Consider the following 13,760-nt stretch of genomic DNA (forward strand, 5'->3'; position numbering starts at 1 on the left):
GTTCCACAATGTGAGCATGTGAGGGAGCGCGTGCCAGCTGGGCTTGGAAACTACCGTGAGTCACGACCGGGGGTGTTCGAGGCAGTGCGTGCCAAGCCAGGCTTTGCCCTCTCCTAAACACCCTCATCCCTCCCCTGCTCTGGGAGGGGGATGTCGGTACTGTGACTCCAGCTGGCGTGATGAGGGGACTTTGCAGGGAGAGCAGGGATCAGGTGGGTGAGAGCTGCACAAACGGCAGCTCTCCTGCTCTCTCCCAGGCCTCAGTTTCCTCATCTGTAAAACGGGGATTGTGTCAGGCCACCCCGCGGGCCTATTCCTGGGGTCTCTGGGACGGAGGGGTGGGGATGAAGCCCAGGGCTGAAGAGCTGTGCCTGCCGCTCTTTCCCTTCCTTCTTGCCAGGTGAGTGACCTGCGCGGTCAGGTCTACCCAGAGCACGGGCTGGACCCATTCCCAGGTGAGGGCCGCGTGGTAGGCCTGCAGAGGATTCGAAAACCCTTGGACAGCATAGAGCATCCAGGTGAGCTCAGCCCTGCGGCTGAGCCAGGTGGTGGGAATGCTCTGCCCAACAAGCTCTAGGTGGGCCTCCTCCACCATCACTCCAGTCCCTGCCCGACCAAGGTTCCCCGATGCCTTCCCTGTAGGCTCCAGGATGACCGCCGAGAAGTTTCTGAACAGGCTCCCCAAATTTGTGATCCGACAAGGCGAGGTGATTGACATCCGGGGCCCGATCCGGGACACCCTGCAGGTGAGCCCAGCCCTGGCTCTCTGGGCCTTACTGTGTGTGTGGTTGCCATCAACCCTCGCCCAGCTGGCCAGAGCAGTGGTTAATCTGGAGGCTCAGGCTTGGGGGCCTCTCAGGATGGCCTGCATGGAGAGACAGGCCCCTCACAGCTAGCTGTTCCACTGTCTCCTGGAAATGATGGAGCTGCTGAGGGCTCTGAGTAGGGACCAGAAAGCATCTGGCACAATATGGGAGCAGGAGCTGTAAGAACGGGCAGGTCAGGGGACTCTAGGTTGGGGGTGAGCCCAAGTCCAGGTCACCCTCTCGAGGTTCAGTCTAAAATACACCTTCCTGGGCTTCACAGAACTTGCCATTCCCTCTTCTCACTCCCTGGCCTCTTCTCCCCGTGAAAGGTACCAAACCCGTTTCTACCCCCGACTCTGCCTTCACCACACGTGGCCAAGTCCTACCAGATCTGTTGATCCCCAGAACTGCTCCCAAATCCATCTCTTCTCTCCATTTCTGTCCCTGCCAACCTAGCCCAGGCTCCCGTGTCTCCCAGATAACTGCAGTGGCCCCTCACTGACCTCACCTCCACTCCCACCCTGCCAGCCATCCTTCCCCAGCAGCCTCTGTGCCCTTTTAAAAATGCAAATTGGATCTTGGCTCATCCCTGTTGAAACCCTCCAGTGGTTCCTAGGTAAAGCCTGTCATTCCTTCCTGGTCCTCTTCCCATCTTTTACCTTTTCTTTCTTCCCAGTCCAGCCTGATCCCCATGAACTAAGAAAGAGAGTGAAGTCGCTCAGTCGTGTCCAACTCTTTGGGACCCCATGGACTGTAGCCTACCAGGCTCCGTCCATGGGATTTTCCAGACTCTCGAATATATCACTTCTTCTCAGAAGCCTTCTCTCATCTATGCTATCTGGGATATCCTTTTCCCCCCTCCTTCCATTTCTAAGAACTCCTCTTCATCCTTCAGTCAGCTCAGGTGTCATTTCCCTAGGGAAATGCTGGGTTAGGCATCCAGCAGGGTCGCTGTCGGATTCTGTCTTCCCCACTAGAATGAGGGAATGATGGAGCCACCTCCCAAAGCGTCCCTTCTGTTTCCTCTCCTTGGGCCCCAGTTTACACACTGGGCCCCTTTTGGCTCACTGGTCTCATCCATCCCTGGGCAGGGAGATGTCCCCTGTAGGGGTTGGGGGACGCCCTGACTCTGGCAGGGTCCAGGGCTCTATCCACTCCATCAATGCTTTCCAGAACTGCTGCCCATTGCCTGTCCGGATCCAGGAGATCGTGGTGGAGACGTCTGCTTTGGCTGCTGAGCGTGCGAGGTGAGGGCCGAGTGGAGAGGTGAGGACGCTGGGCTTGAGTTCCTCGGGGGAGCACTGACGGCCTCTGGGTCCGCAGGAGCCGGGAGTCTCCGGAGTCGCCGGCGCCCCCGCTCTCCATGCTGCGCATCAAATCTGAGAACGGCGAGCAGGCTTTCCTGCTGATGATGCGGCCGGAAGACAGGGTCGGCGATGTTCGCGCCCTGCTCGCACAGGCCAGGTGGGCGCGGGGCACGGCTGGCGACCGCAGTGGGGCTCAAGCGCCACGACCCAGCCTGATCTGTGCTTCCCTGTCCCCAGGGCCGTGGAGCCCAGCACCTTCGAGATCTTCAGTACGTTCCCGCCCACAGTCTACAACGACGACGCGCTCACACTGCAGGCCGCGGGCCTGGTGCCCAACGCCACGCTGCTGCTTCGGGTTCGTCGGGCCTCGCCGCCCGCCCCCGGCCCCAAATAAACCGCCCGCCCGCCTGATACCGGCTGCTCCGCGAGGCTCTCTTGGCGGGGCAGCCGCGCTGCGCTAGCTCTGCGGAGGAGGGGGCGGCGCCCACCCGATCCGCTGTAACCCGAGCCCCAGCGGGCGGCCCTGGCCCTGGGTCTTTGTCCTGTAGGTTCCTCTTTCGGCCCTGAGGGCTTAGCTGCTTTAGGGGAAGGAGGGCCCGGGCCCCGCCCCAGCCCAGCGGCTCCTGGGCCAGCGTGCAGCCAGCGGATCCCTGCGCCCAGACACACACAGGACAAGCACGTAGGGATACTTCAACAGTGCATCAGAGCCACTGCCCCCGCCCTGGCAGAACTGCACCTGGGCACCCACTTCCACGACACCCCCACACCGAGCTGAGCTGTCGGGACAGAGGCAGGAGGGCACAGGGCACCGCCCTGTTACTGACTGGCATGCAAACATGCAGTGCACACCCGGGCACAAGCGCATCGTGGACACCACCACATGCATGAGCACTGCAGGGTGACCCACCCCCCAGTATCTCTAGAGACCACGGTCCAACACAATCGTGTGTGTGTGTGTTCTGGGCATATATCCAAACACATGCACTGTCACACACACAAAGGTGCCACACGGGACTGCCAGTCGACCTGCCCACCGAGCAGTCTCAGCACAATCACGTCTACCACTAGCTTTGCTCAGAGCCTGGACCTGGGAGGCACAGGCCACACCAGACAGACACGGTGCCAATGGAATGGAACATTTAATTGTTTCTGCGGTGCTCCCGGACGGGGATTGCGGGGCCTTTGGCAGAGCCTTGGCTAATGGAATCAACAAAGGTGCCCATCAGCCAGTGCCAGGCAGGGTGGCAGCCTCAGGACCGAGCTGAGGACAACCAGCACTTGGGCTGTTGCTTAAGACAATTTCTGAGACCGGTGGGTGAGGAATGTTGCTGCTGAATGGAGAAGAGGGGGCTTACAATTAGGGGAGGAGAAGGGGTCTTGGGTTGAGGGGAGAGGCTCCCCGTTCAGAAGGTTAGGAATAACAGGGAAGTTGGTCACAAGGTCCTTCATGGCCGGGGTGATGGCTGGGGGGGTGGGGGGGGAATGTGATGACGAAGTCCAGGGGGCTGACTTGGCTCAGGCCAGTTTCAGGAACTCCTGCAGTGTGTTTTGTTCCACAGCCTCCACGAAGAGCTCATAGTCCTAGGGGAGGGGAAGAGAAGCGGTCACCAGAGTGCTGGTGTTCTGTCTCAGGTCTGACTCTGGCTGGTATCCTCCTGTAACGCTCCCTCCACCCCACCCAATGCCCATACCCCACAATACTGGTCTCCGTTGACAATCTGGGGTGGGGTGGCCTTGGGGTTGCCGGCCAAGGCTCGCATCTCGTCCCGCAGGGCGTTGTCTTGGGAGATGTCCACTAGCTGGTACTGGATGCGCTTCCCATCCAGGATGCGGGTCACCTCACTCTGCTGGGACTTGATCTGGGGGCAGAGGGCGGGTAGGGGTTAGCGGGCAGCCTGGAAGGTTGAGGGGGAGAACCCTGGGCAGAGACAAAGGGGCTATGGTCAGGAGCTATGGTCCCCCCTGTCCCCCTACACACCCTAGGGGAGGGTTCTGGCTACAGGGAGTTGGAAGGATGAGTCAGGCTTGTGGTGGTGTGAGAGGAGAGAGGGACCACCAACCATGAGGAGGGGAGTCAGGGTGAAGGTAAGTGAGAGAAATTCAGGGTGGGGAGAGCCAGGAGCTCAGCAAGGGGACAGCAGGGCAGGCCTGGGTGGAGGCTGGTAAGGGGCCACCCCCGCCCCAAGTACAGACACAGTGGAGAGAGGAAGGGCCAGATAAGGACAGGGTCAAGGATCGGCCTCGTAGTGGGGGTGCGGAGGACCCAGGATGCCCTCAGTAAATGTTCAAGGTTCAGGATGGGGCTGTAGAACCTGCCCCCAGCCCAACTCCCGGAGGCCATGCCCAGCACCTCGGCGCCCCCGCCCTGGGGGCGGGTCCCAGGCGCCGGGTCCAGAGCCCCGGAACCGCCGCCCGCGCTCTAGCCCAGGGCGCACACTCACTTCGCGGGAGCCGGTGACCGACGTGCTGTAGACGCGCAGGCCGCTCATGCTGCGGGTGGACCGACGGGAGGGCAGGCAGACAGACGGCGGTGGCAGCAGCTGCACGGCCTAGAGACGAGGCCGCCGCGCTCGGGAGCGGTTTCCTTCCTGCTCAGCCCGCGAGTCACCGCTCTCGGGACCAATGGGCGGCGCGGACAGGCGCGCGGCCGGGGCGGGGCCTGCGCGACCCCGCCCCGCGCACCGCCGGGCCCCCTCCCCTCCCCCTTGGGGACTGGGCGCGCCGGGGACCCGCGTCCCACGCAGGGCCGCCCGTTTCAGCCCCCCCGGCCTGGGGCTCACAGTGTGAGGCCAGGGAGCGATCTGACGGAAAGGGCGGGGGGAGGGGCTTGGCAGAGGCCGCCTCAGCCTCGCCCAGGTTTGCTGCACCCAACTGGTTGCCCTCCCCCGGGTGCCACGACGCCGCTGCTCAGCTCCGGGCTTTGAAGGCTCGGGGCTGTTCTCAGTTCCCCGCCCAGGGAACCTGGCTCCCGTCGAGCATTGTCCTGGGGGCCACCCACACATAGCTAACCCCGCGGGGCACGCCACGACAGTGACAACCCTTCGCTGCGAGTTTTCCCCAGAGCTCCTCTCCGCTCAGATAGGCAGGTTGAGACAAAGGTGGTGGCTGGAGACAGGGCCACGCCCTCAAAAAGCCAAATGGGGGCCAAGGTGAGAAAGGCTTCTAGCTCTGGACCCGGTGCAGGCAGAGGCTGGCAGTGGGGTTCCCGAGTCTGGCTGGGCCCTTGTTAAAAATCCACAGCTGGTCTTGGGGTGGCCCCAGCCCCACCCGGACTTCATGCTGCAGATGACCCTCCAAAAACCTACTACCAGCAAAATGCAGGGAGTACAGTACGAGGCAGCAACCAGCCCAAATTTGGAGACTCAGCTATCTGTCTGTGGTGGGACATGACACCCCTCAGAAGTCTCCCCAGGTCCAGGGCCCCAAGAATAACCCAGGAAGACAAGCCTAGCTCCTGGAGGCAAACAGTGCCCTGCCTTGCTCTGGGGAAGCCACTTCCCTGCAGCAACCCACAGGCAGCAGACTTCCTTGTCAGGATTACTGAAACTCCATGACAAACTTGCTGTATGACTCAAGGCAGCGTCACGCAATAGAAAGTGCTGTAGGAAGAGATCTTATCCATCTCCACAGACAGAGGAGAAGTGGTAGAGATACAAACATGAGGCTGGACCTGCCAAAGTTCCCTCTTTGCTGCTGTTCGGAGAACTTGGCTAAACACCCAGGCTTTGGCCCTGACAAGCCAAAATGAGGGGTGGAGTATGAATGGCGATGGAAGGCAATGGAAAACTGAGGAGTCTGTTAAATTTTTATTTTGTAAACAAAATAGGCAATACAAACCAGTTGACATAACAAGGATTCATATAAATAACTGCTTATAAACTTTATGAGGGAAAAATACCCGTGAGCATGGTGGCTGGGCTCCCAATTCAGGGTGGAGACCAACAAGGCAGCTCTGCTTTTAGCAGGCAGGAGCCCAGAGGCTGAGGGGACAGCTGGGTGGGGATGCTCTGAATGGAGGGTTAAGTCACTCCATAAATAAAACACCAACTTGTAAAAACACTTAAGAAGGAGTCTCATTCAGGCCTGGGTGTGAGGTCCGGGATGCTGCCCTGCTAGCCCAAAGCTTAGCAACCACCTCCCAGTGGCTGGCTCTGGACTCCTGAACTGCTCAGGACCCCCCCTCACACGGCCCTGGCTCCAGATCTAGAGGAAACCTTGAGCTGGCCCAAGGACCAGACACAAACAACTACAAGATGCTCTCTCAACAAAGAGGCAAGAGAAACCAGAAAGCACAGCTCCAAAGGCCCCAGAGAAACAACTAAAAACACAAACGCTATACCTTGAAGCTGACCTGTACTGGCTACTCTGAACTCTCAAGGAGCCCAGAATAGGAAAGGGAAAGGACCCCCATCCCCAAACACGAGAGAGGCACAAATCAGAAGGCCAGGCACTGGCCCAGCCTTGGGGGAAGGGGGTGAGCAGCCTGACAGTGCCTTGTGGTATCAACCCAGAACCATAGAGAACAGTTTGCACTCAAAGCCCAAGAAGGGGCTACCTGGCCAGCCTGAGAACAAAGGACAAAGGGGCTGTGCTAACTACATGACCAGGGCCCCAAGGGCACGGGGCAGCTCAAGTGGGTCTCCTGTAAATAGGCATGATAGCAGAGATGAAGGAGCCCTGGGTGTAATCCCCAGGCCCCCAGTCCTAGCAAATACTTTGCTAATGAACAGATCACCCTGAGGCATCAGTGAGAATAAGAGCCCTGAGGAAGGAGGAGTGGGCCTGGGCCTAGGAAAGTCCAAAGCCAGCTCAGGCAGGTCCCAGGAAGGCTGGCACAGAGGGCCGGAGGATTCTCAAATGGCTACTGTTACTGGTACTCAGCCTTTCCCGGCCCTTCTAAGGAACTTTGGGCATCAGCACGACCAAGGTACAGAGTGGGAATGAATGTGGATCCATCCCAAAGGATGCGGAAGGGAGTTAAACAGCCTGTTTGTTTGCCTTTGACATCAGCTTGTTACCAGTAAACAGTCTGTGAGGATTTACCTGCAAGTTAATTAGTAACTCACCCTAAAAGAGTGAATCAGGATGACAGGATAAATGCAACCCAACAAGGCAAAGCCAGAGTTGGGCAGGACAGACAAGATTCTCTCACAGGCCCTTGGCCCTGTATGCAGGCTCACACCTCCCCCCTCCCACCCCTTCTCTCCGGGAATAGCAGCAGATAGGAGGCAAGAGATTGTCAGGGCAGAACCTGCTGGACGGTGCTCTCAGCAGACCAGATTCTCCCTGGGGGAACACAGCTTGTCCACCCCCAGCATTCCTCATTGTGTGACACAGTTTTCTCCCATGTCCTGGGCATATCTATCTGACATGGTGGTCCTTAAGTCCTCGATGTCACGGCGTAGCTGCTGAACCTCTTCCAGTTTTCTCCTGATTACATCTGGCTTCTGAAAATCTAGTTGAGTCCCTGGGTGCTGTGCAGCTGGGGAGGAGAAGAACATTTTGACAGAATATTAATAAGTCAAAAGACACTTCCATGTGGAGGGGGCAGTGTGGACAGACAGTACCCTAAGGCCTGTGGTCTTGGAACATGGCACTTTTTACAAAACAGCTAGGGATAATGGGCTAAAAGTCCTGCTGCCTAAGGGCCGCTTTTGTTTGTCCTACACCCAGGTACCCATAAGGATGCCTGCTTCCAAAACAGATTTACTGAACCTCTAACTGGGAAAGGTAGATAGGGGTGAGAGGAGAATGAAAGCCATTATCTCCTAGGTCCCAGACTGGTCTAAGGACTCACAGTGAATGCCCAGGAGCAGGGAGAGATTGGGGTCGTGGCCCTGGGCCCTCTGGGTCACAATGCTACAGACAGCCTGCAGATCTTGAAGACAACTGGCCAATTCCTGGTGCAGCTCCAATGCCAGCTGAGCTGTGTCTGATGAAGATGGGGACCCTGATTGGACCTGTCGCAGGTGTTCTTGGAGCGTCAGATTCTTCTCAATGAGGTCCTGATTCTGTACTGAAAGCTGAGCAGATAGACAGGTGAGCATGTTAACTCAGGCCCAGGGAGAAGCAGAGTAACTGCACACGAATGTGGATATACATATATGGTGTGTTGAGGGGAAGCTATGAGACAAAGGCAATGTTCCCCCCTCCCCACTCCTACTAACAGGCTTTGCATTGCCCTTTCCCCCATCAATATCAGGCTGTTTCTCCTGCAGGTAGGTTGGGCCCACAGGACCGCAGCACTGGAGAGGAAACTGCACCCCAGCAGACTGAGTCAGCAGCCTCCAGGTTTCTGTTCAGGAACCAGAGAAGATACTCCCGCTCCTCGGAACTCTATCTGAAGCCAGTCCCTCAGCCAACTCTGTTAGCCAGGCTATTAGAGAAGGCTTAACGTGAACTGTGAAATCTGAGGAGACACTGGTTTCAATCTCTCCTTGCCACCCTGACAAAAGTGGCCACCAGCCAGCTTGATCAGTGTGTGTCAGAGGAATAAAGTGGGCGAGAAAGACAACGTGACAGCTAGTGGCCACTGGGAAGGTGATGGCTAGGGGCTAAAGAAGCTGCTGACCTGGAGGACACAGTGCTGAAGAGTGCCCTGCCTTTTCAGCCCTTCACCTCGGTGGAGTCAGGCTTCACTACAGAGACCAGCTCATTCATGTGTATCTGTGTCTCTTTCTCTCCCTTTCCCACAACAGCTTTAACATACTCTCCTTCCCTTCCTACCACTATTCTGTTTAAAAGACAAGGAATAGAGTTCCTCCACTAGTCCCAGCCCTTCACCCACACTGGGCCATATGACCATCTTTGCTCTGGGAGACTCCTTCCTAGGCACTTGGCCAGTGACCTTGACCGCCCCCTGCTGACAGCTCTGTTTACTCCAGGAGGATCACCAAACCTTCAGTCTTCTTGAACCCTTCATCCCCAACCCCACAAACCTGTGGCTGCAAGAAGATAAAATAAGAGAGAATGATTTTCCATATCCAAAATGCATTACTGGATAATTACAGGCAAAGATAGGCTTAGGACCTTTAATATAAAGGATGATGCAATGTTCCTTCTTACTCCTCCAAAAAAGCTTAGTAAGAGACTTCTCAAAATGTGGGGGGTCTTGTGGGAGTAGGGATGGGTAGAGTACCAGAGAAATTAGGTTTGTAAAGATAATGCCAAGAGGCCTAGCTGGTGCTGCTCACCTCTTTCACAGCTGTGCGCAGCTGCTGCAGGGCTGTCTCCCTCCTTTGGGCCTCCTCTTTCAGGGCCTGGCTTGTTCCTTCTTCTTGAGCCACTTCCTGCTCTAGGCTCTGAATCCCATGACAAGGAGGGTGGGAGAACACATCAGAGGCAACAAGTCTGGGTCAGACCACATTGCCTCTGGTCTGGACTACATAATAGTAAAGCCCCACCCTGCCCACACACTGCTGCTAAGATTATTTTAGAACAACCCTGATCTGTGACTTTCCATCAAAACCCTTCTCAAGCCCCTGACCATGTACCATCTGAGGTCAGGCTCCTCAGAAGAGCATTCTATTAACAGGTCAGCCTGGCCTTGACCTACTTCTCTATCTTTACCTCTTTTTACCCTCCACATCACCTCCACTCTAGTCACACTGACTGACTGGCCTTCATCCCCAAAGATTCCAGCGCCAATACTGTTGCTCACTTTTCTTTGCTTTTGCCCAGAATGCCCCTCTGCTCTGCCAGTCACCTGGGAAACCTCCCACCTCAACCTTTCTTCATCTGCAGATCAGATTCAATTAATCCCAACCTTGCCCTGCTACTAATACTCATGGCTCATGAGTACATGTGTTGGCTGCGCACTTGATTCCTCTATTAGACTATAACTTTCTCGACGGCAAGAAATGTCGTTTGAGTTCAATTATTGATTGAGCACTCACTACTGACAGGCACTAGGGACACAGAAAACAATACCAGACATTCCCATCTTTGAGGAGCTCACAGCCAAATGCCCTTGACAACTGTTGTTTAGTCACCAAGATGTGTTCCACTCTTTTGCCAGCCCATGGACTATAGTCTACCAGGAGCCTCTGTCCATGAGATTTCCCAGGCAAGAATATTGGAGTGGGTTGCCATTTCCTTCTCTAGGGGATATTCCCAAACCAGGGATCAAACCTGCGTCTCCCGCACTGAGCCGCCAGGGAAGCATTGTATATTAATAAAATAAATGGATGTAAACATTCACTAGGCTTGACTATCTCTTTAGAGGACTTGAAATCTGTGAACTAAATAGACCCACATGATGGCAATGGTAGAATAGAAACTGCTATTAATATGGAAGAAGTTCCCAAGACACCCTGAGAGTACATTATAGCATAGTATATTAAATGCTTTTGACAGAGATGAGAAGGAGTAGAGGGCACTCTCTGTCACCTAATCTAGTTATGTGTATGTGTGTGTATGTGTATAGCGGTGGTCAGGGTCAGGAGAGGGAGGTATAGACTTGTTATCTTTTGCCTCTCATTCTGTTCATTCCAATTTCCCTCTGGTTTTGAAATTGATTTGGACAAATAAAGTATAAATAATATTTCTGAGCTTTTCCATTTTGTTTTAATAAAAAATTAAACAGCCAAGGAGAACGTCTCACCACCACGAAAGACCCAAGGTGACCATTTTGAATCCACCTAATTCCACCAAATTCACCTGACATTTTAATTTGTCTTAGAAGTCTCATCATGGGTAAATATACATTTAAAATGTTGTGGAGGGCTTCCCTGGTAGTCCAGTGGTTAAGAATACACTTTGCAATGCAGGGGACACCGGTGCAATCCCTGGTCCAGGAAGATCCCACATGCCTTGGGGCAGGTGAGCAAGCCCCTGTGCCCCAACTACTGAAACCTGCACACCCTAGAGCCTGTGCTCTGCAACAAGAGGGGCCACTGCAATCAGAAGCCTGCACACTGCAGCTAGAGAGCGGCAACCAGTTGCTCCAACTAGGGAAGGCCCTCTCAAAGCAACAAAGACCTAGCACAGCCAAAAATAAATATTTTAAAAATAAATAAATAAAATGTTGTCAAGAGTTCCAGGAAACATACTTTGAGATCCATTAAAAACTACTAAAATCTTGGGATTTTAAATGGATGTAGGGAATTCCCTGACTGTCCAGTGGTTAGGACTCCCTGCTTTCACTGCCAAGGGCCCACGTTCAATCTCCAACACAGAATTAAGATCCTGCAAGCTGCACAGTGAGATCCAAAATAATAACAGTAATAAAATAAATGGATGTAAACATTCACTAGGCTTGACTATCTCTTTAGAGGACTTGAAATCTGTGAACTAAATAGACCCATGAAGGCAACAGTAGGACTGAGCTTTCAGCTGTTCCTCGGTGGAAGTGCATTTCACCTGTTTTGGTACGAAAGCCTCTTTTAGAATCCAGAGAGAACCTGTACCTAGAATTTCTTGGAGAACCCAATTAAGGACACTCCCACTCTGGTCCAAAATAGAAACCAGGAGTTGTCTTTAATTTCTGCAACAGACCTGCCCTCCAGCCTTGCCTCTCTCCAACTGCCAATCTTCTTCCACACTCAAGTCTGAGCTGCAAACCTGACTATATCACACCCCAACGAAATGCTACGGTTGATTCCCGTCACCCACCTAAAGAATAAAAGCTAACTTCACTGGACAGTCCAAGCCCTCTCATAGCCCAGTTCTCCAGCTGCCACCTTACTCAACATGCAAACGACTTATAGCTCCATGCATAAACCCTGCTGTCACATGCCTTCGTGTTCCTACCCACGATGTTCCTTCTATCAGAATTTCAATACCATCCTATGCTAGCCTCCTCATTGCCTGGCTAACTCCTCCTCCTTCTTCAAGCCTCATGGTCTCCAGAAACCCTTCCTTGATCTCCCCTACTTTCAATGACTCTTTTATGCTCCCCCAGGGTAATATGGATGCTCTCACTGCACTGTGCTGAATGAAACCCCTTCCCAACAAGACTGTAAGCCACAAGCACTGATTTGGTCTCATGCTTGTACCCCTGGATGTGTGCTAAGTCACTTCAATTGTGTCTGACTCTTGGCAATTCTATGGACCACCTGCCAGGCTCCTCTGTCCATGTGATTCTCCAGACAAGAAGACTCGAGTGTGCTGCCACGCCCTCCTCCAGGGGATCTTCCTCACCCAGGGATCGAACCTGTGTCTCTTACATCTCCTGCACTGGCAGGCAGGTTCTTTACCACTAGCACCACCTGAGAAGCCCGAAGCTGGTACTCTTAACACTGAGCAAATCGCAGGGCAAAGAATAGGGTTGGTTGAATTCTAGAAATCCCATCAAGTCCTGCCCATCATGTCCCAAGGATTCCAGCTCACCTGTACTTGTGAGTGCAACTGATCAATCTTCTGCTGTTGCCTCTCCACAATCTGAAAGGCAAAGTTATCAAGGACGATTGCAAGCACATGCTAATAGTGGGGCCAGATGGCAAGAGGCTGCACTAAGATCTGCAATTTGACTATTATCTCAACTGGCTACAGCCAATTAATAGTGAGAACAGAGTGAAAACAAGAAATATAAACCAGACTCCCTATCCTGGCTACTTAGCTTCACAGTCCTGTGCTCCAGGCACAGAGGTTTAAACAAAGTGGAATGCAATGCAAAGGACCTATGACTACCATGGGGAAGTCAGGTGGAGAGAGACACCTTCACCCTGATGACTGTCGGCCAGCAGAATCAACTTCACATACAGCCAGTGTACCTTCTGGTTCTTTGGTAGAGGACATAACTGAAAATTCAGTTTAACGAAGCCAGTCCTGTTCAGGGCTGTGACAGTTTTTCACTTATAGCTTTGATCCCACTGTTCAAGGAGGGAACCTAAACAGGTCCAGAATCCTGTCCTATGAGACCTCAGGTACTCTCTGAACCGTTTCTGGGTCTTTTTTGCTGACCTTCAAACAAGTCTCTCTGGAAGGTCCTGGGCTCCTTCTTCTATGCTGAATTAGGGCCACCTCACTGGCTACCACTCTGCTCAATGCAAGAGGTTCTGTAGAGGGCCTGAGCCATGAAGGAAGTGCACCAAGCTTCAGTGCACCATTTTGGTACATCTAAGTTTGGATATTCAGAGGCATGCCCTTCCCTAACTTTGCTTGTCAGTACTAAGGATGGCTATCTAAAATGTGAATTTATTATGCAAGGATGGCTTCTAGGAAAAGAAAGGAAAAACTCTGGGTAACAGATGCTAGGGGGATTGGGGCCAGAAATTCATAGTTCCCTACCAAAACCCAATCTTCTGCTTCCTCTAAGCCTACCCCCTTATGGCCTGGACGCCCTCAGTCACCTTTCGAAGGGAATCACATTCCTTCTGCCAAGACTCCATTTCCACTTGGGGACCTTGTCCTTGTTGAGCTGGACCATCTCCACTGGCATCTTCCACACATTGCTTATCTTGCAGGCTGAAAGACAGTAGCCTCTTCAAGAACTCTAAATCAGAGAGATGTGGCTTTGATTCCTGATACTGCTATTTACTGGGCAAGACAAGTAGGCCCTTCCAAGCCATAGCTGGGGATAATTGCTTAGGTCTGTTTAAAGTCGGGAATGCCACACAGAAGCTGCTTGCTCAGTCTATGTTAGTTCCCTTCCCTAGAGGTCAACATCTATACAATGTGCCAGCAATTCTTTACCTACCCAAGGCAT

The 13,760-nt window shown here is 53.7% G+C and overlaps 3 protein-coding genes across 13 annotated transcripts in view; 1 reads left to right on the forward strand and 2 right to left on the reverse strand.

Annotated features, from left to right (window-relative positions):
* The window catches only part of UBXN11 (UBX domain protein 11), a 35,049-nt gene extending 32,525 nt beyond the window's left edge, over nt 1–2,524 (forward strand). For 6 of the 9 annotated variants that reach the window (XM_025278683.3, XM_006055443.4, XM_025278685.3 and 3 more), the window contains 5 exons: nt 401–518; nt 643–746; nt 1,980–2,053; nt 2,130–2,270; nt 2,351–2,524. In XM_025278683.3, coding sequence (XP_025134468.1) covers nt 401–518; nt 643–746; nt 1,980–2,053; nt 2,130–2,270; nt 2,351–2,507 — 594 coding nt within the window. In that variant the 3' untranslated portion in view covers nt 2,508–2,524. The remainder of the gene's footprint in view (nt 1–400; nt 519–642; nt 747–1,979; nt 2,054–2,129; nt 2,271–2,350) is intronic. The other 3 variants (XM_025278684.3, XM_025278686.3, XM_025278687.3) reach the window with 3 other exon arrangements.
* Nucleotides 2,525–3,233: 709 nt separating this feature from the next.
* SH3BGRL3 (SH3 domain binding glutamate rich protein like 3) lies at nt 3,234–4,744 on the reverse strand. Its single transcript, XM_006055446.4, has 3 exons — nt 4,555–4,744; nt 3,805–3,972; nt 3,234–3,694 (listed from the first exon to the last, which is right to left on the reverse strand). The coding sequence occupies exons 1-3, from the start codon at nt 4,600–4,602 to the stop codon at nt 3,629–3,631; spliced, it is 282 nt and encodes a 93-aa protein (XP_006055508.1). The 5' UTR covers nt 4,603–4,744; the 3' UTR covers nt 3,234–3,628.
* Nucleotides 4,745–5,906: 1,162 nt separating this feature from the next.
* Nucleotides 5,907–13,760, reverse strand: part of CEP85 (centrosomal protein 85) — a 36,626-nt gene continuing 28,772 nt past the window's right edge. For all 3 annotated transcript variants that reach the window (XM_006055442.4, XM_025278680.3, XM_025278681.3), the window contains 5 exons: nt 13,405–13,519; nt 12,443–12,493; nt 9,307–9,414; nt 7,911–8,136; nt 5,907–7,595 (listed from right to left, as the gene is read on the reverse strand). In XM_006055442.4, coding sequence (XP_006055504.1) covers nt 7,435–7,595; nt 7,911–8,136; nt 9,307–9,414; nt 12,443–12,493; nt 13,405–13,519 — 661 coding nt within the window. In that variant the 3' untranslated portion in view covers nt 5,907–7,434. The remainder of the gene's footprint in view (nt 7,596–7,910; nt 8,137–9,306; nt 9,415–12,442; nt 12,494–13,404; nt 13,520–13,760) is intronic.

The sequence above is a fragment of the Bubalus bubalis genome, chromosome 2, assembly GCF_019923935.1.
Source record: "Bubalus bubalis isolate 160015118507 breed Murrah chromosome 2, NDDB_SH_1, whole genome shotgun sequence".
Classification (NCBI taxonomy): domain Eukaryota; kingdom Metazoa; phylum Chordata; class Mammalia; order Artiodactyla; family Bovidae; genus Bubalus; species Bubalus bubalis.

Bases quoted from the DNA above. Each gene is read 5' to 3' on its own strand.
- SH3BGRL3 (XM_006055446.4), bottom strand. From the start codon at position 4,602: ATGAGCGGCCTGCGCGTCTACAGCACGTCGGTCACCGGCTCCCGCGAA. The intron at 3,973-4,554 runs GTGAGTGTGCGC...CTCTGCCCCCAG, and splicing joins CGGTCACCGGCTCCCGCGAA to ATCAAGTCCCAGCAGAGTGA. The intron at 3,695-3,804 runs GTATGGGCATTG...CCCCTCCCCTAG, and splicing joins ACGGAGACCAGTATTGTGGG to GACTATGAGCTCTTCGTGGA.